The following is a 27,789-nucleotide window of genomic DNA, read 5'->3' on the forward strand; positions in this document are numbered from 1 at the left end:
CTAACATGTAAGAAAGCTAGAAGACTGGCATCCTTGCTGGGTATCCAGTTAGGGAAGCAACACATTAATAAGAGAATTCTGGGTAAAACCAAAGTTACTTTCCCTAGTAACTAGTTACTTCGAAAGTAACGAGTAACTTGAAGTAACTGAGTTACTTTTGAGAGAAGTAACTAGTAATGTAACTGAGTTACTATTTTAAAGTAACTTACCCAACACTGCTCATGAGGGAAAGGTACAAGTCACAGAAAGTTGCAAGCTTTGCAGATTTTGGTGAATTTGATGGAAACTACTACAAAGAAAATGAAGCGGCAGTATGAGTCTGAGAAATTGAGTTTTTGTATTTTTCATTTTGCACAGGGGGGAAATATGGCGTGAGGTGAAACTGTATATGTGTTAGAACTGGATAGAAATTGCTAAAACTGTTATATGTGGCTTTAAAAAAAAGTCATGCTATTCTATGAATGCATCCAAACTGAAAGCCAAAAGTGGAAACCAGAAAGAAGAGCGGAAGAAATAACAGAGAAATCAAAAAGAATGAGGCAGTATATAAAGACTATCACATGATAACACAGGAGACCATTAGAGCAAACTTAAGCTTCATTTTATCTTTATTGTATTTGCTTAGCAAAGAAAGTTGGAAATATAATATATATCTGGTCTGTACATAGTAAATAGCAATTCAGAAACATGCACGCTTTATTGCATTTTTATTTTTAGGGTAGAAATGAAAATGTCAGACTACTTCTCAGCACTGTAGATGAGCACCACTTTGTGCTACACACTCACAGTGTTTGCCCCACCCTAAAGGTGACCGGATCCCCCGAAAAAGGGGGAGGATCCAAAGCTCCATATGTCCCATAAAAGAAAAACCATCATTAAAAAAAAATCTCACGTTCATTCGCAAATGGTTTGAACATTCAAAATACAATTATTTTGCAAGCCACAGGTCGAACATTTCCTCTCCTTCTTCTGGAAATGAAACATCCATTTTTGTTGGAGAAGCTGTATTTTTTATTTTTTTTTTTAAATTATGACGCTTGGTGTGGAATAGCGAGTGCACCCCTGAACCTGAATCACACAACCCAAGAAACCTGCTCCCCGATAATAGCCTGTAATTATTCTCCCCGGCAAATCCAGCAACGTGCAAGTGTGTGTGCCATTTAGTCATGCAAGCTGCAGGCCCTGAAGCTGTGGCACAGAACTAGTAAGGGGGGGGACAAAAGAAACACCGCGAGATAATTAGCCTATTATCAGACTTTAATGGGCAATATTCACCCAGGGAGAGACAAGCTGTGATGGGAAATAATAATGAATAAAGTGAAGATAATGGTGAGTGATGGATGCAGTCCTGATGCATCATCACTCCACTCATCTCCAAACTTAAGTACACTCAGTGATCATACTGTATATATTACCCTGCCAGCCTCATCATGATGCACTTGCTCGCCCTCTTGCTATCTCTCTTGGAAAAAAAATAGGGAAGAAAAGGTCTCTTTGTTGAAGCAGGCACTCATTCATCCACCAGCTCACACACAGCAAAGAGGAGATATAAGCGCCTACAGCGTCTGTCAAGATTTGTTTTTTTCTTTTAAATCTTTTTAAACAGACAATTTAGCGATCAAACAGAGCTACAGGGTGTCCCACTCACTCTGTTTAAATCTGCCCCCCCCTGTTCAACCTCTGGAACTATCTGTGACCGCACGGACGTCCTCGCAATGAACTCCGCCGTCTCACCGCCTCCGCCGCTTCAACTTCTCACCGAGGAGCGGATGGATGCGCGGATGCTGGAGCAACGTCTTCCGAAATAAAATAAAAAAAAGAAAAGAAAAGAGAGAGAAAAAGTTGGGCGGGAGCAGAAAAATACCCAAGTTGGAGTAGCTCTCTGTGAAGAGAGGACACATTACGAATTCATTCATTGTGTCGGATCGCTGATTCGGAGAGCTTTTATTCTTGGCTGTGGCGAGATCGCAGGAGTTCATCTTCGGGCGCATCCTTTTGGTTCTTATTGCAAATCAGGTGAGTGTGTCTTGGCAGAAGGAGGAGGAGAAGGAAAAACGTTTAATTGCTATTATTTCTTGTTCATTAACTCTGAGGTATCACTGCTTTGAAATAATTTTTCCGACAAACCTCCAGATCAGCGTGACGCGCTACTTTTCAGCCCTGATTATCTGTCCTCTCCTCTCAGTCTGGAGAGAATGAGGTGTCGCTGGGTGAAGCATGAGCTGTCAGAGAATCAGTCATAAGCGGCTGTCTCTGCTATGGGAGGGGGCAGCTCTCAGCCTCTGGCTCTGCTGGTGCTGTTGCTGGACCTCCAGGGCCGCCACTGCCACTGGAGCCGCAGCCGCCGGACGAGGCGACGGCTCCCCCGGCTCCCTGGGCTGGCTGCTGTCGGATAAGGGCCCCTTCCAGCAGTCCCTGGAGTACACAGAGGCTGCGGAGAGGTACCAGCAGGGCTTCAGCACCAGATACAAGATCTATAGGTGAGAAGTGTGTGTGTTTAACGCGTGTAATGTTTTGTGTGTGAGAGAGTTTCAGGTATGGATTATGAGTAGGCTACTTGCCTTTTTTTTTTTCATTCCAGACGTGTTACTGGATAATTTTACTGATGAGCAATTTCAGCAAGAGAGCAACTTATCGGTGACAGCAGCTGCTGTAGTGTGTGTGGAATGCAATCCTGCACACTCTCAGGATTGCTCTCACAGGTACCGCACCTGCACCAAATTAGTTGCAAGCTGATGAGCAAATCAGAAGAACTGCTGTAAGCATGCAGAGGGCCCTTTCCTGCTGAAAGCTCATCTGTCATCTGAATAACAGCAGGCATTTATTCCTTTCTTTTGCTTTGTTTCTTTATTATCTTCTTCTTTTTAACCTGGTGCTTTTTGCTGTTGCTGGTGTTTCTAAATGACCCCTGCAGCAAGAGTTAATGCCATGGATTGTGCGTGGACAGTCGAGCTTCATCCCTTCAGGGACTTCCTGCAGTATCTGCCAGCTGCACTTTGCTGCCTTTCCAGAAACTTTTCCTAAAGCAATATATTTCTGCTCTGATTTAACTTTTAGGTATTTATCGATCATTCCCTTCATGGCTCGGGGGTTTGAGTTGCAGACGTGCAGTAAAAAGGTCTGAATTATATTTTGTGTTTATAATTCGTGTGGAGGACCCGTGTGTGTTGATATTTTGTCACTGTCCCTGCAGTCCTGCGGGGTCGGTTTGAGAAGAAATTTTCATTTCTGTGGCAAAAAGAAGAAGAAAATCGCCAAGGGTTTAGCAAAGTGAAGGAAAGACTTTGTGTGCATCTTTAGCTGTGCTATAAATCAATCGCTCCATTATCTTTTCCCAGAAATCTTTAAGACTCTGGTGTTTATCTCGTCGTGACACCTGTGTTTTTTCAATGGACCCAGTGTGACAATGTCCCAAGAGTCCTCTGACTTGAGCCTCCTTGTTTCCAGTAATTACTGGAAATCATTAAAAAAGTATCAAAGAAGCAGACAGCTTGGACTGGAAAGGCACTCATCACTGGTAATGGCTGGCTGACATCTCACCTCTTAAGGATCTTTCACCCTACAGCAGTCAGCCCTGTATCCTCTCAGATGCCTTGCTCACATATTTTAAGCCAAAGGCTGGTTTTAGGATTAGGGATTAAGGATTTTAAGGATGACTCTAACTGAGATAAAAACCTGCTGTAACAAGATGATAACTGACAGGAGAGTCTTTTTAAAGCAGTTTTCATCCTCTCTGCCTAATGAGACTTATTTAATGGTTTAGAGATAAGGGAGGGCATTTAATAAACTGTGGGAACACTGAAGGCATTTTTTTAATAATAACTGTATTTTATGCACTCCCTACAATGCTGTAGACACTTCATATTTTCTATAGGTGTGCTGTGTTAAAGTGCCGGGGGATTTAAATTGCAGTTCTGCTCTGACCTCTGTAATAGCTGCACACCATACTAAAGCTCACGTGGCTGTCAGTCATGTGGAAGCAAAGCATGCGATTACGCTGTCAGCTAGCTCCCCCCCATACAGCTGCTCCTGTATAGTTTCAACCCCCCCACCCCCCAATAAAGTGTTTTCATCACTTTCTGATTGCTTTCTATGCGTACAGTAAGCCTCCACGTTTACATAAGCCAGCCCATTCCTACAGCGCTTCTGTTTTTCCACCAGTGCATGCTGATGGAGTAGCTGTAGGCTAACCCTGGGCTAGATCTGCAATATTCATCTGTCCACCAGAGAGAGACACTCATCCTGTCCCCTCGTTACGATGATTGGCCGTAATGACACACTCCACACAGTCCCGGTTCCCCCAATTATTTCTTTGCCGATCATTTTTCTCATGGCAGTGATTTGATGACCTCCCAGAAGGAGAGGGAGGTACACAGAGCAGCAGGCAAGCACCGTGGGAGAGGTGGATGTTAACTGACGCTGCAGAGGGAGGGGCTGTGGGGAATGGAGAGCGAGGGTTTGTGAGTATCTAGAGTTCAGCGAGGCTCGTGTCTAAAGGGCACGGGGTGACAAATCATGGCAGCTGATGTCGTGGGGCTTTATTTTCTTTATTTTTTTCTCTTTTTTTTGCACCTTTCCTGATGCTGTGGGGGTTGCCACTTTGGAACCCAACGAGTTTTGTTGTACCCAGGCGCAGGTTACTCAAAGCTGACATCGGTCAACTGTAACAGTGATTCTCAACTTGGTGCACTTATACACGGGGGAGGGGGAGGGTATCCACACGTTTGATTTTCGGATGAACATGAGGATAAATCTGTGCTGCATTACTATTACTTTTGAACCAGAGTAATCTCCAAGCTTTTAAGATTTAACAAATAGGCAGGTTGAAAAGCTATCTATTCATATTTTAATTTTTTTGTCAGCCTGGTCTATTATTTTTTACTTTATCATGGTTCTGAGAATGAGTGCTGCTAATCTGTTGAGATCAGTGATATATTTGCACTCCAAATATATTTGCTGTACCGCCAGCAACTTATGTCCAAAGATTAAGACAAATGTGCACACTATGTCTTGTTTTTTAAATCCGCTAACAGTCTGCTGTCCACAGCCTAAGGCCTCGGGTTGCCATAAAAAATAAATAAATAAATAAACAGAAAAATAAACCTTCTTGCTTGGATTAAAAGTGCATTAAAACTAGTTAGCAAGTTGGCAGAGCTCTAATAGAGCGGTGCTCTATTAAAGTGCTGATTGAATGGTTAAATCATAGCTGCTAAACCCAGTGCTAGTAGCAGAACCGATTGTTGTAATACTGCTACAATCTATATAATGTATCCACTCTTATATAATAAATACTGTTACATGAGTTTCAAATGAGAGCATTTAAGGCCAAAAGAAAGAAGAAAGAAACAGCTGTCTTATATAACATCCTTTTTTACAATTGCCTGGTAAAAAGCTGACAATCGATAAACATTCAATCACTACTTGCCGTATAATCCCTTAAGTAAAAAAAATAGAAAAAAGGTTTTTCAGGGTAGTTTCTTGTACATCAGAGGCATATTGTTAAGCTCCGCTGAGCATTACAGCTTCATCGCTTGGCGTTACTGCTTCCTCTGTGTCCACCATGTATGTGAGCCATAAGTATACAGCAGCGTGTGCCTCAGTGAGGGTAACACACTTTCAAATATTGCTTTCCTCTCAACGCAGCTTGTTAAATAGCAGCCCGGGGCCTTACACACAATTAAAGACCTTAACAGAGTGAGCAAACCTGTGTGTGTGTTTGTGTGGTGTTTCTAGGGAATTTGGTCGATGGAAGGTGAACAGCCTGGCTGTGGAGAAGCTGGACAATTTTGGTGGCGGCAGGGGTTTGGCTTTGCCCCTCGACCCTGACTTTGTGCACGCCATCCGGCAGTTGGGGAGGAGACCAACCCTTCAGATGATTACAGAGAGTCTAATCAAGAAATACGGCACCCACTTTCTCCTCTCCGCCACTCTGGGAGGTACAGTAGAGTAGTCTGAGCTTCAAAGCGAGCCTGATCCACATAGCCTCTAATGTGATTTTTGTTCATTTTTTTTTCTAGCATATGGGGCACAGATTTTTTACTGTCTGCTGCTTTTGAATCAACAAAGCATGTAATGATTTTTCTGGATCAGTGTTTTTTGGCGTACAAAAAGGAATCAAATCGCCCCAGATTAGCGTACAACAAGTGATTTGTGGTAGGCGGGAGAACGACAGATATGATATTTTTGTTTAGCTGCCAAACCGGCACGGTTCCGTGAACAGAGGTTTGTCACTGCTGTGAAATGCTGTCATTTATAAGCAATTAGTTTTTCTCTTCTTTTCTTAAGCTAACTGCTATCACAGAGCATGCTGTAAATGAACGGCACTGATTTGAGGGAAGTATTTGGCTAAAAAACAGTAGCTGGCAGTTTTCTCTTACGCCCCAAAATACAGCAACTGGTCGAAAACCAACACTGGCCATGCACTCTGTCTGTTAGTGTCTACAAAATTATTAGAAATTCGTCATGAAACCCACCCACAAAGATGCAATAGTCGCAAAGTGTTGTTGATGTATAACAACGTCACACAAGTCACAATTCCCAGTGCTTTGAGAAGTTCTTGTCAGATAGACTGAAACCCAGTTTATACTGAGCAAATGGTCCTCCTAAAAGGCAATATAGAAGCTTCCTGATAAAATAAACACTATCAACACTTCATGTACCAGACGTCAGTTTCACCCAGAGTCACCTTTACCACCTACAAACATCAGCTACATCGCTCAAAAACTGAATGAGTTCAAGTTCAGGTGAACTGTGTTATTAGATTTTTTTTTTGGCAGCACTGTGGTCTGCAGGATGCATTGTCTCAGAGGTCAGAGTGGATAGATGCATCAACAAAATGTGGATCTTCAAAGCATAAGACTGTTTGCTTGTTATTTTTGCAATCATCACATGTAAGAGTTTTGATAACCACCTGCCACAAGGGATGCTTGATCAGTGTGACTCGTTTCATATAACTGCTGCTGTAATACTCGGCTATAGCAGTGTTCAGAGTTAAGACGATGTCAGCAGACCAAACTGGGTGAAAACGATTATTAGCCTTCACCAAAGCAGGGTCAGATCAGAAAACGTAAACATGTGATTTAACAACGCAACAGTTTTGTGTCATTTTGGAAAAAGAAAAATGCTCATCATCTTTCTAGATGATTTTTAAGTGCATAAGATGAGATAAGATGCCACATTTTCACAGGGCTTTTTAGCCACATCTTTTAACATCTTTTTAATATCTTCATATGTGAGGACAGCTGCCTGGTTGGAAACCAGACATGAGCAGAAACAGAATCAGATGAATGATTGAATATTTTATATGGGGGAGGTGAGGGCAGGTTAAACTGGCGTGGCTCTTCTGAGGCACATATAATCCCATCTGTAGGGAAATAAGAAAGACTAACAGTCTGGCTTATTATAAGGAAAATTTGTATTGATCCTTGTTTGACTGGAGGTGGGCATATTCATATACACTGACAGTGTACTCTCCTTACAGAGGTTCAGCTGCGCTGACAGTTTAATTAAATTTAATTCGAAGAGCTTTATTTCCCCGCAAGTTTAAATACGAATTATCACAGAAGCTTTCAAATTTACAAAGGTCAGGCCGCACGGAGTGATGCTTTTCGAGCGCTAGTGGTGAGGAAACAGTTGGAGAACAGTGCCAATAAAGTAAGTACAGATAAAGTGACTCAGACCTGCTGTGACAGTTACGGCATGTTGTTAAGGTTCGCTGAAGAACACCTGCAGCTCCCTTCAAAAGGCACTCATTCCTCATCTGGCTCAAATCTGAGACGCTTTTGAGGGAAAGTAAAAGAATTTATTAATGTCCTCTTGACTCAGTAGTGAATGCAGCTATTTTCAAATCTGTTCTCTGGTGAACGTTGTTCAGATAGTATAGGAGAGAAAGACCTGGGAAAATATAACAGGAGGAAGATGAGGTGAGTTGCAGAAAGAAATTAACTACTAGGGTAGGAAGTTCAACGGCATCACAAAAAGACTGCAGTTTTCATTGTCAGGGCTGACTTTCCAAAGTGCACGTGAATCTATAAATCTTATACTTAATCAAACGTGTCTTTTTTTCTTCTCACTGCTGGTGATTTGACCGTTATATAGAATTCACCTAAGAACAGCCCGGCGCTAACCTGATTTTGTTTTCCAAGTCATTTTTTTCCATCATAATTAAAATAATTGAAATAATTAAGGAAATTTGATTAACGACGGTGAGTGAGCTCTCTTTATTCACCAGGAGTTTAATAGATGCAGAGACCTTGCCTGTGCCTTTTCCTCTAATCATCCAAACCATCAGTTCCCCCACAGTACTTAATGACTACTGTGCTTTTCTATCTAGTCTGAAAAGATACTAATGAAAGGTGATTAGTGGCGTTCTGCTGGAGCTAATGAACCTCTCATCCCTCTGCCTAAATGTTACCAGGGGAGGAGTCTTTGACAATATTTGTGGACAAAAGGAAGCTCAGCCAGGAGTCTTCGCCCTCAGGGGGCGAGGGCAGCCGGGGCAGCAACAGGAACTCAAATACTACAGGGACCGTGACCCTGGAAACTCTCCACCAGCTGGCTGCTTCCTACTTCACAGACAGAGAGAGCACCCTGCGGAGGCTACACCACCTCCAAATCGCATCCACTGCCATACGGGTATGTTGAAGGAGGGAAATTGTAAATACAGCAGCAATCTGCTGGGAAATGAAACGCCAGACATTCACTGCCTGAAGGTAGCCGTGTTGTTCTCCTGCCTTGCGGTTTGTTAGCCTCAAGCATTTGCATGAGGGAAAGCCTGATATGAAGCTGGGAGTCGGGCTGGGTGGGTTTTTGGTTTCTGTTAAAGTGAACGTGGCTTCGGGGAATGACTTTGGGGAGAAAGAAAATAACTTCTGTCTTCGTCGCCTGGCTTAAATTGACCCGGCGTGGGTCAGTATGGACCAGTGAAATACTGGGGGTTTTTAAGGCGGTGTTTTTTTTCTTTAGTTTCCTTTTAAGTTACAGTATCCATGTAACCCCGTGTTGTAGTATTTCCACTTTGACCTAGTCATTTGTAGCATATGCTTACATGCCTACATGATCTTAGACATGCTGAATGCAAACAAACAAAAAGTTTGGAGTCTCTTTAAAATGGAAAGAAAAAACAGAATGCTATTATATGCAAATCTCTCAAACCCGCATTTTATTCATGATAGAACATAGAAAACATGTCAGATGTTTAAATTGAGAAAAATGTATCATTTTAAGAAAAATATTAGCTCATTATGAATGCCAGATGTTTTTAGCTGGAGAGGTCTGGACTGCAGGTCGGCCAGTTCAGGACCTGGACTCTTCTACTGTGAAGCCATGCTGCTGTAACAAATGCAGTATGTGGTTTAGCATTGTCTTGCTGAAATATGTAAGGCCTTCCCTGAAAAAGACATCATCTGGGTGGAAGCATATGTTGTTCTAAAACTAGCGTATACCTTTTAAACACTGATGGCATCTTTCCGGATGTGCAAGCCCTCTCCTCTTCAGTGATGATGCGGCATCCATGTTTTCCAAAAATAATTTCCTGTGTTGAGTCGTCTGACCACACAGGTCGTGGCAGACGGCCGCCGCTCCCTGAGCCAGGTTCTACTGGAGATTTCTTCCTGTTAAAAGGGAGTTCTTCCTTTCCACTGTCGCCAAAGCACTTCTTCATAAGGGGTCATATGATTGTTGGCGTTTTCTGTTTCCTTTGTGTAATTGTAGGGATTTTACCTTACAATATAAAGCACCTTGAGGCAACTGTTATTGTGTTTTGGCACTATATAAATAACATTGAATTGAATACATGATGGCTACATTTCTGGATTGTGTTCTCATTTTGTGTCTTTGTCTGTTTGATGGAGCTTTAACCTGCATTTGTGGATGGCACAATGAACTGTGTTCACAGACAGTGTTTCCTTGAATCGGTCCTGAGCCCATGCAGTGATTTCCATGGCAAAATCAGGCCTGTTGTTAGTGCAGTGCAGCCTGCAGGCCTAAAGGTTACAGGTATCCAATACTGATTTCGGGCCTTGTTTCTTGCACACAGAGATTTCTCCAGATTCTCTAAATCATTTGATTTCATTAGGTACTGTGTTGCTAAAATCGTAGAAAACAAGTTACAATTTGTTATACATGTACAATGACAATAAAAGGCTATTCTATTCTATTCTATTCTCAACAACAGAATAATTACTTAGTTTTTGATCAGTTTCCTTGCTGCTGTATTTTAATATATGATCACGATTAAAGGTAAAAATTAAATGGTTAAAATAAATATAATGGAGTTAAATTCACCACAGATGAAGCATTGTTATGAAAGTATGAAATAATATAAAATTAAATATCAACTTGCAGATGTTTCTTAGGATTACTGACACATTTGCAGAAGAAAGTTTTAATTCAGGACATTTGGCTAACTCAACTTGAAGACAACTTACACTAATAAATCCTTTAATACCAGCTCAGGGACTTTTCTCCCATAACTTATTTAATCAGGTAGGATTAAGAGCGAATGCTTATTTACAGAATTGGCCTGACACTTAGGAGATTCACCTGTTGTGACTGCAGGGTAGCACTAAGTCTTTCAAATTTGTTTTTCCTGTTTTTTCCCCTCACCAGTGGTTTATTATCATGAAAATCTCTCAGCATGCGAGGAAAACGGGAACAGCAGATTTTGAAAAATGAAGCGTTTGACTGTTTATAGCTGACCACCTATAACACCCTAATTAAGTGACTCTTCAAGCAGTATTGCACGAAGCAGGCTTTCTAAGTTACCCCGCACTCTGTGGCAAGCTTTAAAGAGGGGAGCGAAGCGAGGGGCGGTTGTGTGTCCTGTTGTATGAAACACCAATCATCCATTTTATCGTCTGAAGTGGCTATTAGGGTGTGCGCATTAATCAGCCCAAGGGGCAAATGTAGATGCTAAAGTGAGTAGCCACTGATGAAGACAAGTGCCCTCCCAAAATGAGAGCGCATTCCTCTGGTTATGCATCAGCTTGATGGATTAAAGATATCATTCCATTAATTTTCAGCCAGGCTGACATAAATTCATTTGCCATTTTGCAGCAGGTGTGGAGTTTAGGCAGACTGAAGATCAGTGTGAGAGAAAGAGAGGAGAGCAGAAGAAGATGAACACTAGATTTTATGAGATAAATAGCCGTGCATTAAAATCACAGATGGTAACAGAAATTCGGTGAGAAATGGGAAGGTGTGTGTGCGTGTGTGTGTGTGTGTGCGTGCGTGTGTGTGTGTATTCCTAACTTTGTGGGGACCAAAAATAGGAAGTTTACTATACTTATGGGGACCAAAATCCTGGTCCCTGCAAGTTTGAAGGCATTTTTGAGATTCAAAATGTGGTTTTAGTGACAGGGTTACAGTTGAGTTATAGGTTTAGGGTTATGGTTAGGCATTCATTTTTCATGGTTAGGGTTGGGGTAAGGGGCTAGGGAAAGCATTATGTCAATTAGATGTCCCCACCAGAGATGGGCAGTAATCCGATTATTTTTTTCAAGTAACGAGTAAAGTAAGGGATTACTATTGCAAAAACGGTAATTAGATTACCGTTACTTTCCCGTAGGAACGCTGCGTTACTGCGTTACTAAAACCGTGATTTTTTTTTTGCGAGAATGTCTTATGACAGTGACGTAAGCAAGTGCGACATTCGTGAAAACAGCTGTGTGCAGATCAACAATGGATAATATATCGATTGTGGGAGAGAGTATGAGCGTGCAGCGTTTAAAGCGTGGAAGTACTGACCTTACTTTGAGTTTGATTCCATAAAAAGTGACAAAAACATTAGTGTCCGTTGTGCGTGGGAAGAAAACGTCTTTTTACAGCGAAAAAAAACCCCTAAACTTCCAAGCAAGCACCGAGTGCGCTATGACATAATGGGAAATTCACAGAGAAACTCGCGGATTCTTCCACACCGCTGCAGCACACCTGCACCAGGGTAAACCTCCGCCTACCACAGTCCTGCTTTACAGGTGAAAATAGAGCAAAAGGGCTGCTGAGTCTTTGATTTTATTTATTTTCTGCTGTTTTACTTGCATTTATTTGAAAGACTGAGTGTAAACACACAAAAAAACAATTATTTTATGTGCTGGAACGTGCAGAAAATAGGTTTAAATGTTAAACTAATTTATTCAAGTCAGAGAATGGTGCATATAATTTTATTTTTGCTTGATGCATAAAGTTAAAAGATTAAAACTAATAAAACAAGTTTTAAAAAAGGAGACTTTTCCATTTGATTACATTTTGTATGATGGATTATGTAGAAAAAGTAGAATTGGGCTGAAAGAGCTATCGCTTTATCACCTATTCAGGTTGTAAATCGTGTTTTTAAAAAGTAACCAAGTAACTAAGTAATTAATTACTTTTGAAAATAAGTAATCAGTAAAGTAACGGGATTACTTTTTGGGGGAAGTAATCAGTAATTAGTTACTGATTACTTTTTTCAAGTAACTTGACCAACACTGGTCCCCACAAGATATAAATACCCGATATGTGTTTTTGAATTTCTAGCTTTAACATTGGGATTGTTTACTGTTAGAGATGCAGAGAAGTGAGTCAGTTTAAAGTTTTTCAGTCAGAGGGAAGTTGATTTCCTTCCCTCACATCAGAACAAATTATTCTGTGTGAGGAGAGAAAGCTTTCTAATTGAAGACCTTTTCAGTGTTACTTCACCGTGACTCATTGAATACCAAGCTCTTTTAAGACATAAAATGCATCTTTGATGAGGATTTTTATGTTCTTTTGACCTTTCTTTAGAAAAAGAAAATATTCAAGTAATCCATGCAGAACCAAGATTATCAGTTGTTTTCTACCTATTAACGCAGATGGAGGGGTGAAAACGGGGGCGACTGCTGACAGAGCGAGCGTTCATAACACTGTTTTCTCTTCATGTGCTTCCAGGTGACTGAAACAAGAACCGGGCCGCTCGGATGCAGCAACTATGACAATCTGGACACAGTCAGCTCCGTGTTGGTTCACAGTCCTGAAAACAAGATTCAGCTGCAGGGTAAATTTTAACCTTAAGATTGATTTGGGAGCCAGTAGTTCATCTGCAGAGCACGTTCTGTTGGTTCAATAAAATTTGAGCGGGCTTTGGCTACATGTAGGTAAACTGTCTGAAGACTGAAAGAGGGTATTTGCTGAAATGCAATCACAAAACTAATTAACCTTTTATTAGCTCAGACAGAATACAAACACGGTTATCTTGCATTCCAGTTGGAAAGAGCAGAGAAAAAATCAGCAGAATATCCAAAGGTTCCCCGACTGACTAACTCTAACCATGATAATGACCACCAAGTCCTCCAACTAAATAATCGTATTGGACATTTGTCCCTTCCATTTGATTGAATCATGTAACGACATGCAGGAACGTTTCCACTTACAAGAACAAAGTCTAGATGAGCGGGCAGATCAAATGGTCTTTGTTAATCAGAAGACTGGAACTGAAGTATCATGTGGAAGTGCTTTAAATGTCACTTTTATTCAGTGTTTACTTCAGTTTTACTTGCTGTTTGGTTGGGTTTAAGCACCAAAACTACACTAAAAAACTGAAACACGCTCACTTTCACTGCTTGTGATGGACCGAGCAGTGAAGGAAAGTCAAGCACAGGTTAAAGTCCAAAAACAAGTTTTTTTTAAATTTACCCAAAAACAAACTTGGTTAAATTATACAGAAAAATCTAAATCTTGGGCCCATAAAAGAGGTCAAAGTAACAGAACTCTACTTAAAAGCTGACAACAATACTACTAACTCAAACAAACTGAACTCCCTAAACAAGTCAAAGGGGAAACTTAAATCAGCCCACATAAACACAAAGGGGTAGAACACAAAAACCCCTAATTCCATTTCCCCCCCATGATCCAGAGTTGTGGTATGACCCAATTTGCAGGTCTCATATAGGCTTGCTCCGCCTCTTAGCTCATCAACCAAGGGAGTGGGAGCAGCTGCCACTGAGGTCACTCAGAAAACAAAGAGTAAATCATACACATAACAGTGTAAACTACAACGTGCGCACTTATTTTAGAATACAGTATTATGCGATTGTACAAGTAAATTAATTCTAAACCAAAACCAATTCTTTATTACCCTCTAAATTAAATCCTGTATTTAAAGACATTAAAATGAAAGTGTAGTGTTATGCGTAAGTCTCTATTGTAACACTAATGTTTGGTAGACATTACCACTGTGTGGCTGTAACTGCAGCCATCGCACTGCTAAACACACGTTAGAAAGCTTCATTGATTCATGATCATTTGAATTTAAAGATGCTGATGCACATTTTGCAGACAGTTAAGAGCTGTCCACACAGAAAGCGATTCGCTTGTTGTGAATCACTTTATCATTGCTGACTGGTCACTAGTGGAAATTCTAGGCTTCACTCGCCTGGGTAGCCATCTAGGATTAGTCAGAGCCTTTGAGTTAGGGTGAAGTCAGAATTTGTGGTCATCATGTGATTCATCTAGACTTCAAACAGTTTGCAGAATAGTCATTTGTGATTAACCCTCATGTTTTCTTTTTTTTTCAGAAAAATATAGTTAATTTGATCAGACTGATCTAAGACTCCATGTTTAAAATAAAAAAAAAAAAGGATTTCGGCACATAAAATAAGTTGTATTAGTCTGCATACAATTTTGCATGTTTTATTCAACATTTGTACTTTTTTGGTGTGCCGGTCGAAAATGACCGATCGTTAGTAATGAGACAACGATTAGGTGCCAGTAGTGGAGGTTTTTACATATAGCCAAGCTTGTTATCGCCTCCCTAAGCTAAGCTAAATAGCTACAGTAGTTATTATTTCAATTATTTATTTATTTTATTTATAGCTACTAAATGTTCCTGAGAGATCCATGAAGCTTATTTCCCACACTGTGAAAATTGCTTTAATGCTTTAATGAAGGCTACATCAGCATATCCATCCGCTGTCTTCAGGTTATCCTAATCAGGGTAGCGGGAGAGCCTATCCTGTTCCAGGTGTACCCTGCCTCTTGCTCCGGGTATACATATGATGCAAGGCTGCATCAACATAACCATTAAAAAAGACATTCGCATATTTGTTCATTCCAACTTCCTTCCTGCAATCTACAATAATCCACTGTTTAATACTAAAGATATAAATCTTTGAAAATACAGAACTACTTTATTATTTTTTTATCATTTTTTTTAATTGTTCCTTTCTAGTAGTAAGTAAACGTCTGAAAAGGCTGAGTCAAACAGGCTAGAGGACTGCTTTAAATGGTGGATTAATACATATTTGTTTATCTTGGAAGTACAGCGCAGGATTATGTATGTAAGATTAATCATTTTTAGACAACAGTAAACTACAGCAACTAACAAGACGTGTTCAAATGTTTTCACTTTTGCTACTCAGACTGCTTTTTCTATGAGGATGAATCAGCCGCTCTTTCACATGTTTAATAGTTTATTAATTTTTTCCCTCGTGTGTCTCGTCTGTGGTGCTCCGCAGGGCTGCAGGTCATCCTTCCAGGCTATTTGCGGAGCCGCTTCATTCAGGCAGCTCTCAACTACGTTGGCTGCAAATCTGAGGGCCAGTTTGTTTGCAAGAACAGTGACTGCTGGTGTGACTGCAGCGTGGACTTCCCACAGTGTAACTGTCCTCGCTCTGACCTGGCCACTCTGGAAAACAACCTGCTGCGCATCAGAGACGCCTGGAGGCTGACCTACAAGGAGTTTGAGGAATCTGGTGAGTCAGAAATTCCTTCAAAATGGGACTTGAAAATGTCAGCTTGAAAAGTGCTTTCACAAAAAAAAGAAAAAGAAAACACACGGGTGGAACAGTGGCTTTTAAAATCCTCCTCAAAAGTACGTGCTTTGGGACTAAGGTCATTTTTTTTCCTCAAGAACAAAACACTTTAAAGTTTAGTCTTAAAACAAAAGTCTTGTTTTATGTTCAGAATGCTTTCTTAGCTGTCAAACTCTGACAGCTGCCAGACTTCAAATCAAGAGACCTGTCAGTCATTGTGTCAAATCAAATGACGGCTTTGATGCTCTCAAGTTGCTTAGGGCTGCTCTTAGTGATTTTTCTTTTAAATCCATCTGTTCTCATCAAAGTGCTGTGAACATAAAAACATGTACAGGAAATATCAAACATGATTTGTATTTTTTTTAGTCTAGGAATAGTCTCACAAGCGACCCTCTAAATCCACTACATGTTGTTTTAACGCAAAAAACAAGATATTATTTGACTGGTGACCTGCAGAGGTCCTTAAAACAGATACTAATACTTTTAGACAGAGCCAGGCTGATTGTTTCCTATTAAATTACTTCATTGTACAATTTTCATAAATTTTATCTTTAAAATAATGCCAGTAATTCCCTTTGGGGAGACACTCATCTTGCGTCCATTTAGACACAATGGGAAAACAGCCTATAAAACCTGAAATCACTGAACTGCTTGATTCGAACAAACATTTTTCTCAGCTCTGTGCACAAAAAAACTCATAAAAAATTATCTACATAAACAAATGAACAAGCTATTGCACAAAACCTGGCCTCTGTCCAAGCACGTAATAATGTGCTATTGCTTTCTTTTTCAGACTGTAATTACCGTAAACACAAAACCATCGCAGAGGAAGTTAGCAGCTTTGACTGACACTTACCCTGCAGTTACACAGATATACGTCGGCACAAAATCAGCAGCGGCTTTAAAAACAGAGCCCACTGTATCACAGCACAAAACACTGCAGTGCTGTAGGTTATTCAGATGTTTGAAGAAAGTTATAGCGCAGCTTTGTTGCCTGTGATGTCGACACTGAGTGCACTGGGTTTGTGTCTCTTTGTGTATTTGAGATTAGAAAGGGCGTATAAAGAGAATGGCAGAGAGGATGCACTGCGTCGTTTTTTTGTACTACTGAGAGGTGACACAGTTCATGATATAAGTTTCCTCCGGCATCAAAAAATGTCAAAGAAGTTTAATCAGGGGCACCGCTCGTTTCTCGTTAACGCGGCAAAATGTCTCCCTTTCATATTAATAATGTCAGAAACAGCAATTTCTCTAATAAGACTTGTTGCCTTAAAGGTATACAGTGACTTATTCTGACAACAGGTGTGACATAGAATATGAAAATCATTTGTTCCCTCCTGAAAAAAAGAGGCATAAAAGATCAAAACACGCCGCGCTTTGCAGCTGTTATTTCTCCTTTTTGGGTTGTTTGATTTTCAGGGACAAACAATGAGGAATGGATGCATTTGTGTGTTTTGTTTTTTTTTGTTTTGTTTTTTTTTAATATTGTCACCCTGCGGTTTATGGCCACAGGCAAAGTTTACTTATTCATGTTCTCCTTCCTACCAGAGGAGTTCCAAAGCTTCGTTGGGAACCTGCCAACCCATTTCGCTGTAAACACATCTGTCGTGGAGCACTTGTGGAGGATGGATGCCAACCTCCTACAGCGATACAGGCAGCTGGAGACCAGTAGCAACCAGCTTCTCACCAGAGCGCACCGCACCGCTAACAAGCTCTTCAGTCTTAGCAAGAGGTGCCGAAAACAACCCAAAATGATCCAGCAGAGGCCCAGGTAAGAAGCAAGCAAGGAACATGAGGGAGGAGTATTCATGCTGCTGCCCGTTAAGCCAAGGTGCTCCCCAAAACTTATAATTGTGAAAATGATTTATGCACCAGGCAGTGAAAGAAAGCAGCAGAGCGAGACGGTACTTATTAGAAGGCACTTGAGGGAAAAGTAGTCGTGGAGTAAGGTGAAATGTGCTGACAGGAGGGAAGCGGCTTCTCTGTTCCAGCCTCAGAAAGACGAACGGAATCCCAGCTGGCCAAACGGCCATGTTTCACTGTCGGCAGGTTCAAACTACATCACAATCAATCCAGCGTCTTTAAACCTCTCATGTCATCTCATTTCTTTTCTTTTTTTTTTATCAGAACCCGTGGACAGTAATATAGTTTGCTTATATATAATTCCTATATTTTCTTTTTACTGTTACAGCTGCTGTATCAGCAGCACTGCCACTTGGACGGTCTATTCGAGCAGCCCTATCAGAGACCACGTTGGTCATAACTCCAGTCAGATTTATGCCTCTCCTATGAACACTCTGTGTTGATAGCTATTTCTGGCAGGGAAATTAACTAAATGACACGATCCATCAGTGTACTACTCAAACACAGACACTGTCTCCTCAGTCCACAATCCAATTACACTCTTTATCAGACTCCTTCTGCTCGTAAAAAAGAAATTCAATAGTAGTTTAGGATAACCGGGAAGATCATTTTTCTTGGTGTGTGTGTATGCGTCCTCTCATTCAATTTAATTACACTGTTTTCAAAAAGTTAGTAGCAGGATGCTGTTAAAATTTAAATAAAAACACAAGCATTGAAAATCATTAAAAACCTACATTTATCTGAAAATGGTACAAAGGTTTTGGAAAATAAATTTTTTTTTTTGTCATTGTTCAATTTGAAGCCAGGTAAACTGTGTCCCTGCTGCTGAAACAACATTTAATTGTTTCATTTCTTAATGCTCCAGAAGATCTCGCTTCAGCACACAGACAATTTTTATAGCAACATTAGGAATGCAGTTTGGTATTATCGTGCTAAAATCAGCAAGACAGTCCCTGGAAAAGACGGCTGCATATATTGCTCAGCAGTAACGGCAGTTTCACAGATGCGCAAGTCACCTGTGCCACGATCACCAGTGAACCTCTTCAACTTTTGAACTGTGGGCTCATTAAATGCCAGGTGGTAACTCTCCTTTGTAGAAGAAGGTCATATTTACTTTATAACATCACAAGATAGGAGGAAATCAACCCTTTTCTCTTTTTCACTCGTCTCTGTAGTTTTCCTAATAACTGCATTGATCCTATGCTCATATCGAGGCTGCTAGCTTGCGGCTGACTCAGAATTCAAGACAGCTTTAGCTTTATCCACTTTGCCTTTGTTTGCTTCTTTGAAATGTTCATGTTCAGCTGTGTGAAGGTCACCACCTCCTCATTGTGTCTTTACCTAATGACGCGTTAGCATGGCTATCTGCTTGCTGCTGTACATGTGTTGAGCGTGAAGGACTAGCCGGTTACCTGTTCAGGCTGAAATTGTCCGACTTCTGTCCTTGGTCCCTTGACCTTGTTAATATATGACTTTTATTGCACGATAGAGTTATTACTTGCATACTCTCAACTGGTCCTGGCCTCCCTGAGCCTGTTTCTCCTGCAGATGTCTTCAAGTTGAAAGGGAGTTTTTCCTTCCCGCTGTTGCCAGGTGCTTGCAAATAAGGAGTCATTTGATTATTGGGGTTTTCTCTCTATTATTGTAGAGTCTTTACCTTACATTGAGGTGCATTGAGGCGACTGCTGTTGTGATTTGGTGCTTTATAAATAAAATCGAATTGAATTTTGATGCAGTAATGAACTGTGTTCACTGAATCATCTTTAGAGCTTTTCCTCGCTTTTTTGATGCCGTGCCCCCCAAAGACCTGAAGATCACAGCCTTTTATTATTGGATTTGTCACTTACTTGCAAAGATTTGTTCAGTTTCACAGAATCTTTTTTAAGACATTATTGATTCTACATAATAAAATCTCCAAATTCATGCTGTGAGACACATAATAGGGCTCTTTGAAAAGCGTTCCTACGTGGCTATATTTCTAAAAGTAGTCTAAGCTTGAGATAGAAATAAGAGTAGTGGCTGCACCACAGAATGAGAATTCAGCAAATTACAATATTCATTTTGATCTGATTTTCTGTTATGACTCCAGCTGAGCCCGAGTTTGGCTCAAATTGTTTTTTGCCACACATCAAAACAACACATTGTTTGTGCAAAGCTTGATTAATCTTCTTAGGCAAAACATTTTCTTTGTTGTATAATCACAAAAACATGAAAAAGATGCAAAGTGACAAAGACAAATGAGTTATTATATAATAACCAATACAGCAGCATCCCTGAAGCTGTACTGAAACACTTGTTGTCTCTCCTTCAGGCCTCTGCAGTTCTGGCTGAGCTACGCTCTCTCCGTCTTGTACTGCAGCGAGAACAATCAGGTTGGTGTTTACAGCGATGAGAGCCGCAGCTGCTCCTGCCCCTACAACCATCCACCTTGCCAGGGTCTGATCCCCTGCTCGGTGGGTGACGGTCCCCGCTGTGCCTCATGTTCCACAGAGAACCGAACTCGATGTTCCAGCTGTAACCCCGGCTTCACGCTGACCCAGGGAGTATGCCGGTCAGCCGTGCCTGACCCCACCGACCCCTATCTGGGTTTGGAGAGCGACAGAGATCTGCAGGATTTGGAGCTGCGCTACCTGCTCCAGCGGCGTGACCCGCGCATCGCCCTGCATGCTGTGTTTGTGAGCAACGACGTGCGTGTAAACACTTGGTTTGATCCCTCGTGGAGGAAAAGAATGCTGCTCACGCTCAAGAGCAACCGGGTCAAGTCCAACCGTGTTCATATGCTCCTCGGACTCACGCTACAATTTTGCCTCACCAGAAACAGCACTTTTGAGCCAGCACTGTCGCTGTTTGTGAATCCCTTTGGGGGCAGCCATTCGGAGAGCTGGACCATGCCGATAGGTCAGCACGGATACCCCGACTGGGAGCGGACCAAGCTGGATATCCCCTTGGACTGCTATAATTGGACGTTGACTCTGGGAAACAGATGGAAGAGCTTTTTTGAGACAGTTCATTTCTACCTGAGGAGTAATATCAGGGACCCTGTGGGAGTGACAGGAGGAAACAGGAACATGACACTGTACTATGAGTCTCTGGAGGAAGTGGAGCCTTCCAACAACATCGGCTACATGAAGGTGAACAGCATGCAGCTGTTCGGTTACAGCGTGCACTTTGACCCCGAGGCGATCCAGGACTTGATTCTGCAGATAGACTACCCGTACACTCAGGGATCGCAGGACTCGGCCCTGCTGCAGCTGGTGGAGCTGCGCTACAGGGTCAACCGCCTCTCGCCTCCGGGGGCCCCTCACGTGGATCTGTTCGCCTGCCTGCTCCGCCACAGACTCAAACTGTCCAGTGCCGATGTGACCAGGATACTCACTGCCCTGCAAACTTTCAGTGCTAGACAACCAAACTATATGGAGTACGAGGCAAATAAACTGTGTAGTTAAGCGCCTCCATTTGATGTTTTGTACTATTTCCTTGCCACAAAACAGGCCTGTATCCATTGTCAGCTGGATTGGTTTACATCAAGTGTGTGGTTTGTTGTCCAAGACTGTGCTATACATACACAATGTGCAATTAAAATAAGTGTTTTTACCAAGATTTTGGTGTAGTTTTATGGATTTAAAGCACCTGAAAATTGCTTAAGAAAGGAGAAAATCAACAATACAGTGTTAATTATTTAGCGCTGATAGTTTGACAGTCAAATACTGTGCTATCAAAACATTTACATTTGAGTCTCCTTTTGCACAAAATCAGAAATGTCCTCACAGTCTTCCTAGCTTGTTTTATAGTTTTCAGCTCAATCCCACTGGAGAGTGTGCGCTGTGTTGTTTTTGCCCATCTGGAGCCTCAGAACACAAGGTCTCCATTCAGGGAACAGCGTTAGCGCAGATTACTAAGTATATAGTGAAAGAAGGGGGAGGCTGGGAGTAGCCTTCCTCTGTTTCTCTGCTGTCCCCATATGCCATTCACAGTTACTGTGATAGATGAGCCAGGGTGCCGCAGAGACATGCCCAGCATCAAACAACAGTAAGCAAAGTGTCAGTGACAAGGATAGTACTCTCACCCTGCGCCAGAGCAAGTTGGACCCTCACAAGTGTGACTCTGGCCAAAAGGGAAATCAGCTTTAATCCCCCCAAGGGCTGTCGAGAGTGGAGCCGCAGGCTAGCAGCATGGAGCAGCTTTGATTAGACGAGCTTCTAAAGAGCTTGTAGCAAAGACGCAGCTTCATCAGGATTCACCAGACACGTTGCTCCCAAGATTAAAGCCAGACACAATTTGCTCCGATGCTGTCATTCAGAATGAATGTGAACGAGGTACCTGATGCAGTTTTGATTGTGAGATGAGGTGCTGAGCATACTACAGCTATCACCGCCCTACTGTCATTCACATTATGATGTATCATGCTGCAATTTTGTGGGAAATAAGCTTGTTTTTTTTGTTTGATTTTTTTGGTTGGTGGTTTTTCTTTTTCACTTTATGTTGCAAAGCTTAAAAATGTGCTCAAGGCGCTGGTTTCATTATTAGTTGTTGTTTTTTTGTTGTTGTTTTTTGCATCCTCCATAGGGTTTCTTTGAGCTTAAACATTGATTTTGCAATGTTATTGGTCAATTTTTAGACACAGCTTTATTGTCTCCAGGCTGCCATTCTGTTACTGAGCGATCAGGCATCACAGGCTCAGCCTTTTTCTTTGGGCTCTTGTTTTAGAGTTTAAAAGCTGTTTATGGTCTGGAGTTTGTTGTAGCAGTAATTTAATATGCCAAAGCTGCACTGTGTGTTTTACCTGCCTGCAGGGAAAAGTGTGTGTGTGTGTGTGTGTGTGTGTGTGTGTGTGTGTGTGTGTGTGTGTGTGTGTGTGTGTGTGTGTGTGTGTGTGTGTGTGTGTGTGTGTGTGTGTGAAGGAGACACTATTCTGGATCATATCCCAGCAAGAGTTAACTCCCTGGGTTAAATAGTGAGCATCTGGTGTGACTTTTAAAACCTTCTGAACGAGAAAATACTCTGCATCTGGGTGTTAAATATGTGGCGTACTGTTACTGGAGGCAGTCCAGGGCACCTTTGGGGTGAGTATGAAGCAGAAAGAGGGTTTTTTTTTTTTTTTTTTCTTGGCTCAGATTTGCTAAGGCAGGTTTTGATTTTAGGTTCAATTTGTCCTTAAGATGAGTTTGAAAAAGTTTCTACTTCATTTCACTTCAGTTTGATTCAAAGCTCTTCACCATCCTCGACCGATTTTCTTTCAGAGGTAAAGAAATAAAAATAGTTCCTGCATTAGTGTTTTCCAATGGCAAGCATTTAGATTAAAAAGTAAAGGTTACATTAACCACAAACCTAAGTGCTCAGCCCCCGAGCTTTTGAACAAACCTTTTAAGAATTTCAGAATAAAAAATATCAGGATTATTTACAAAGAAAGGGCCACAAACAAGGATTCAGAATAAGTTTTATCGTGCACCCATTAAAGGAATAATTCAGCTACTACATTAGGGATATTTTTGGAAATATACTTTCTTGCTAAGAGTTAGAAGATTTATATGCGTCTTACTGCTGGCATAATAGATATGAAACAACACAAACTCTAAGCTAGTATATTGTTTTTGTGCTTTCATGCTTTCATATTTGTAGGCATTAAATTCCAGCTGTTAATGTTGTGATTAGTTTGTTTTTAACTAGTGTTAACCAGTTTGGTTTTGGTCTGATGCAGATTTTTAATGCTGGTAGACGGAGCTTCCCCTGCTTCCACTGTTTTCAGGTTGTAGCCTCATTTAAAGATCCATTATGGATGTGTCGTCAGTGCTGATGTGGAATGGATGTATAGCACATGTGGGCTGGATGTGTAAAAGTGCAAACACTGTAGTTTGATGACGCTCACTAAGCGTGTTACCTGTCTGTTTTTTGATGTCCTACTATTGAGGTTTCTCACATGACTACAAGCATACATTGCTCAAAAGCTGTGTGCCATGTAGGAAGTGGTTAAAATTACCGGCCATGAGGGAAAACATTTTATTTACCAACTTCCTGTCAAGTGGTTCTTTAACGTTGCCGGCTGAAATCGGTCACAAAGAGGCCACTGCACCAGAAACTTCCTTGTGATTGCTTTGGTCACTAGCAGGTCCTCGCAGTCGCCTGTGGTCTGCAATCACTGGTGAATACTAGCTTAGCTGTAGTAAAGATGCAGGTCTGTATGACTACATTACTTGCAACCTACGTTGTCACCTCGATTGTCCACTTCCAAAATGACAAACAAGTTAAAGTCACGTGGTTAACGGTCATGTGACTCCAAACCGTCAACATTCTAATTTTGGCCATGAAATAAAACAGTTAAGTATTTTTCTTTTAGCTCCAACAAAATGAATCATCTATAAATACACTTTCTCAACATTTGCTTTAAAAAAAAATATGATACTTGATATGATTTTAAAATCCTCTTAGTTATGTCAATAATTTAAAATTAATAAAATATAACAGGAGGGCAACTTGCAAAAATTGATTTCACTTTTACAGCTGAATAAACCTGAAAGTTTAATGATAAAATCACTATGTTAAAATACCAAAAATTGGATTAAAAGAGTCCGGGGCCTGATTACTTTATGTTCCTGCTGGTGTGTAATAGCCTGCGTCTGGTGTCCACCAGGAACACGATGGTTCAACAGTTGAGGTAAACAGGATGCTCGGCTGCACACACTTGACCCAGATCCACTAATACAGCCTTTGAGTTACACTGCAAAAACTCAAAATCTTACCAAGTATATTTGTCTTATTTCTAGTCAAAATTATCTCATTACACTTAAAATAAGACACAATCAGCTACAGGGCAACATTTCAGTAAGCTAAAGGAACTTGTTTCAAGACAGTGAATCTTGAAACTAGAGAAAAACTAGAGATTTTTCACTTGTTCCACTGGCAGATTTTTTCACTTATTTTAAGCTAAAATATCTTGTATTAAGTGAAAAAATCTGCCAGTGGAACAAGTGAAAAATCTCTAGTTTTTCTCTAGTTTCAAGATTCACTGTCTTGAAACAAGTTCCTTTAGCTTACTGAAATGTTGCCCTGTAGCTGATTGTGTCTTATTTTAAGTGTAATGAGATAATTTTGACTAGAAATAAGACAAATATACTTGGTAAGATTTTGAGTTTTTGCAGTGTTTTGCAGATGTCGTTCATGGCACTGATGTTTTGATTTGCTTTTGATCAGAGTTGCTCAGCGCACCCTGAGGTAATTCCTTTTTTTTTTTTTATCTTCTATTCAAAGCTTTAGAATAGCTCTAACATGCTTGACCCTTAAACACATTTTGCAGACGCCATTGACTTCAGTTCCACTTGCAGAGATTTAAGCATCAATAAAAAGTCAAGCCACCTATCACAATACAAATTACAAGACCTGCTCTTTGATATTTCTACCTTCATTCATAATTTGCATATGTGCTCATCTGCTAATGGATTTTGGGTCAGATTCTGTGCAGTTCAAAGCAAAGCAAAGCCGGGATAAAGGAAATGTACACGCTTACACTGAGAGGTTTTATCTGTGGGAAGGGCATGAATGCAAGCGGCTCTGCACTCATACAGGGGGCAGAGACTGAGTGATATGCAAGAGCTTTGTGTTGGCAGGCTAGTGGGCCTCAGAGGAAACATGAGTTAGACTAATGTGTGCGTCTGTTTAACAAGCATGCTGGTGATGGGAGGCAGGGGCTCAGAGACGGGAAGAGTTTATGGAGAAGACGACCCCATGGGAGGTATCAGGAGTAATAGCTGACGATATGTCAAGAACAGCCCAGACAGCTTGCTTTATAGGCCAATAGGGATCAGTCCTTGTAAACTGAATGTAGATTGTCGATTTTTTTTTTATTTTCCACCTTTTAGGAAAACAACACACAGAGGAGGAAGAAAACGGGTTATTGATCACTATATTTCAATCTAGGGTCACACTTTACCATTTGTTTGTGTTTTCTTAATCGCAAAGCCTTTTCTGGGCTTTAATCTGGCTCTTTAGTGAATGCGATTGTTCGCTTTGTGTCTTTAACGGTATGTCCACAGGTGCTATTAGTGCTCAGTGAGAAACCCTTTTGCGGGTGGCCAGTGGGGACATTCATATAACTTTACTCCCTTTCACTTGAAATTCTGTCTGCTGAGAGCTATTAAAACCCCATTCAATTAGCATAAGGACATGTTAATTTAGAAAATTAAGAGTGGGGCTATGTTCTGCCAGCAGTAATGAGGAGCCTAATGCAGACTGGAATAATGATAAGACATCAAATAACGACGCCAATCCTAGCAATGTAATATGGCTCTTGAAAAACCAAATGAGATCAGACACGCTAATGTTTGAACGCAGTGCCAGGGCTTATAAAGATATGAAATACAGCTTCTCGAAACTGTACCCCAAACATCAGCTTTGTTTTTAGAGTTTGACTGATGGCTGTTTAACGCCACGCTGACGTTCTCAGCCTGAAGTGACGCTGCCACCAGTGCATCATTAAAACTTGCCTATTTTCACGTCAAAAGTGGTGAATATTAAGTGTTTTTCCTTAGCGTCTTACTAGTGACAGGGTGGAACATCCTCTCAATCAGCATGAACTGTGGATCGTCGTTTGACACTAAAAATAACACAGAAAGCAGCCGAGGCTGATGGACTGATAAAATGCTGTCAGTCTGGCAGGGTCACAAATACTCTGCTAAAGTGTTGGGAGAACGCAGAGATACGTGAAGCACTTAAATGAGGAGGTGAATAAAAAAGATGTCTTTGCAACAAAATAACTCCTTTCAGATCTGAGCAACCTGGAAACAAAATATTTAAAAGACGCAATAATAATGTTGGCAAGGAAACAAGTTGTCTGCAGAACAACAAAAAATTGTTTTGTTTTTGCTACTTGGAACATTGTCCGTCGTGTGATAAAACAAAATGAAGTTACTGATTAGAAGCTTCAGAATATTTCAGACCTGGCTATTGGTTTCCCCACTATCAGCCACAATCAGCTTCATCATCTTATTTCATTTTGAGAGCCGTGTGCTGCACAATGAAATGTTGAGGATCGCTTCCTTACCGAGATTAACAACAACAGAGGCTTTCGGATTTACATAGTCTGTTTATAATGAGTAGTGCTGGTGAGCCTCCTCTCTCCACACACACACACACGCACACACACACCACACAAAGCAACCAGAAGGTTGCAATTCTTCACCCGAATCTCTCATTATTGCCGCAGCACTAATGACGCAGTGAGGATCAAGGTGCTGTATGGAGATGAAAGAGGAGATGCAAAGGATTTACAATGCTTCCAAGATCACTGATAAAGCACAGCGTAAACAAAACTTTGCCTGGGGTTCGCACCACCAGGGAGTTGGGATTTAGTCTCCTGATTCAGCGTCATCCTCTTTAAACTCGCGGCATTAGTGAGGCAGAGAGCAGAAATCCTGATGAGGCCCACCAGAGCTCCAAGCTGCAACATTTGAAGACAACCGCTCACTTTGGATTCCTTTTTTTTTCCAAGGCTCATTCACAAGCACTGTATGTTCTCTGTACTCATTATCCTGCTGCTTGTAGAAACCCTAATGTTTCCTCTAAGTGGCTCCAGAGAAGAACATACTGTATAATCGTCCATTAATCAGCAGCTCGGGACGACGTGTCAGCTCGGAACTCGAGCATCCTTGAAGCGCAATCATATTTAATGATAATCCTCAAGGCTATTTTCACTTGCTTCCAACGCCCCTATCGGCATCTAACTATGTAAGTGCGGAAGCATCCCCCCCTTTGTTTTTCTGTGTGAATGACATAAAGTCGAGTGAGGCAGATGCGCAATGTGCTGTAAGCTGCTGGATAATGTTTCATCATCTCAGAAGTCTCTATCTTCACCGAGATCTCGAGCAGTTTTCAAATGTTTACCCCCCACAACTTCCCAAAAGCATTATGTAAGCTACTTTAATTATAAATAGACACACTTTCTCTTTCTTAAGGGAATAATACAATTACATCAAAGTCCACTTAACGTAGCCCCAACGTTTGTGAAAGTTGTGTCCTGATGCCAGCGTGGCTGGTACTCTTATGTTACGTGAAGCTGCTCCTGCCACGGCGCATATTTGTCCCAAATGGTGACTTGAATTGACTGCCTCATATATTCAATGCCATTAATATTTCAAATCATAAACAAACAATTAGTTGTGTTCATTTATTCAGC

At 41.1% G+C, this 27,789-nt stretch overlaps 1 protein-coding gene across 2 annotated transcripts; it reads left to right on the forward strand.

Annotated features, from left to right (window-relative positions):
• The first annotated feature begins 1,474 nt into the window (after positions 1–1,474).
• LOC147308781 (BMP/retinoic acid-inducible neural-specific protein 3-like) lies at positions 1,475–21,211 on the forward strand. 2 transcript variants are annotated; one of them, XM_086272356.1, is made up of 8 exons: positions 1,475–2,016; positions 2,134–2,480; positions 5,734–5,936; positions 8,417–8,634; positions 12,901–13,006; positions 15,465–15,701; positions 17,310–17,532; positions 19,936–21,211. In XM_086272356.1, exons 2-8 carry the CDS (start codon positions 2,218–2,220, stop codon positions 21,068–21,070), a joined length of 2,385 nt encoding a protein of 794 aa, XP_086128482.1. In that variant the 5' UTR covers positions 1,475–2,016; positions 2,134–2,217; the 3' UTR covers positions 21,071–21,211. The 2 variants fall into 2 exon arrangements, with proteins under 2 accessions (XP_086128482.1, XP_086128483.1); XM_086272357.1 differs by having other exon boundaries at positions 2,186–2,480.
• Positions 21,212–27,789: the final 6,578 nt, after the last annotated feature.

The sequence above is a fragment of the Aulonocara sp. 'chitande type north' Nkhata Bay genome, linkage group LG18, assembly GCF_057382095.1.
Source record: "Aulonocara sp. 'chitande type north' Nkhata Bay isolate Kocher_YH1m ecotype deep benthic linkage group LG18, A_spYH_male_GT1.1, whole genome shotgun sequence".
Classification (NCBI taxonomy): Eukaryota; Metazoa; Chordata; class Actinopteri; order Cichliformes; family Cichlidae; genus Aulonocara; species Aulonocara sp. 'chitande type north' Nkhata Bay.

Excerpts from the sequence above, each read along its gene's own strand:
- LOC147308781 (XM_086272356.1), top strand. The coding sequence starts at position 2,218 with ATGAGCTGTCAGAGAATCAGTCATAAGCGGCTGTCTCTGCTATGGGAG. Across the intron at positions 5,937-8,416 it reads CCTCTCCGCCACTCTGGGAG|GGGAGGAGTCTTTGACAATA; the intron begins GTACAGTAGAGT and ends AAATGTTACCAG. Across the intron at positions 8,635-12,900 it reads TCGCATCCACTGCCATACGG|GTGACTGAAACAAGAACCGG; the intron begins GTATGTTGAAGG and ends ATGTGCTTCCAG.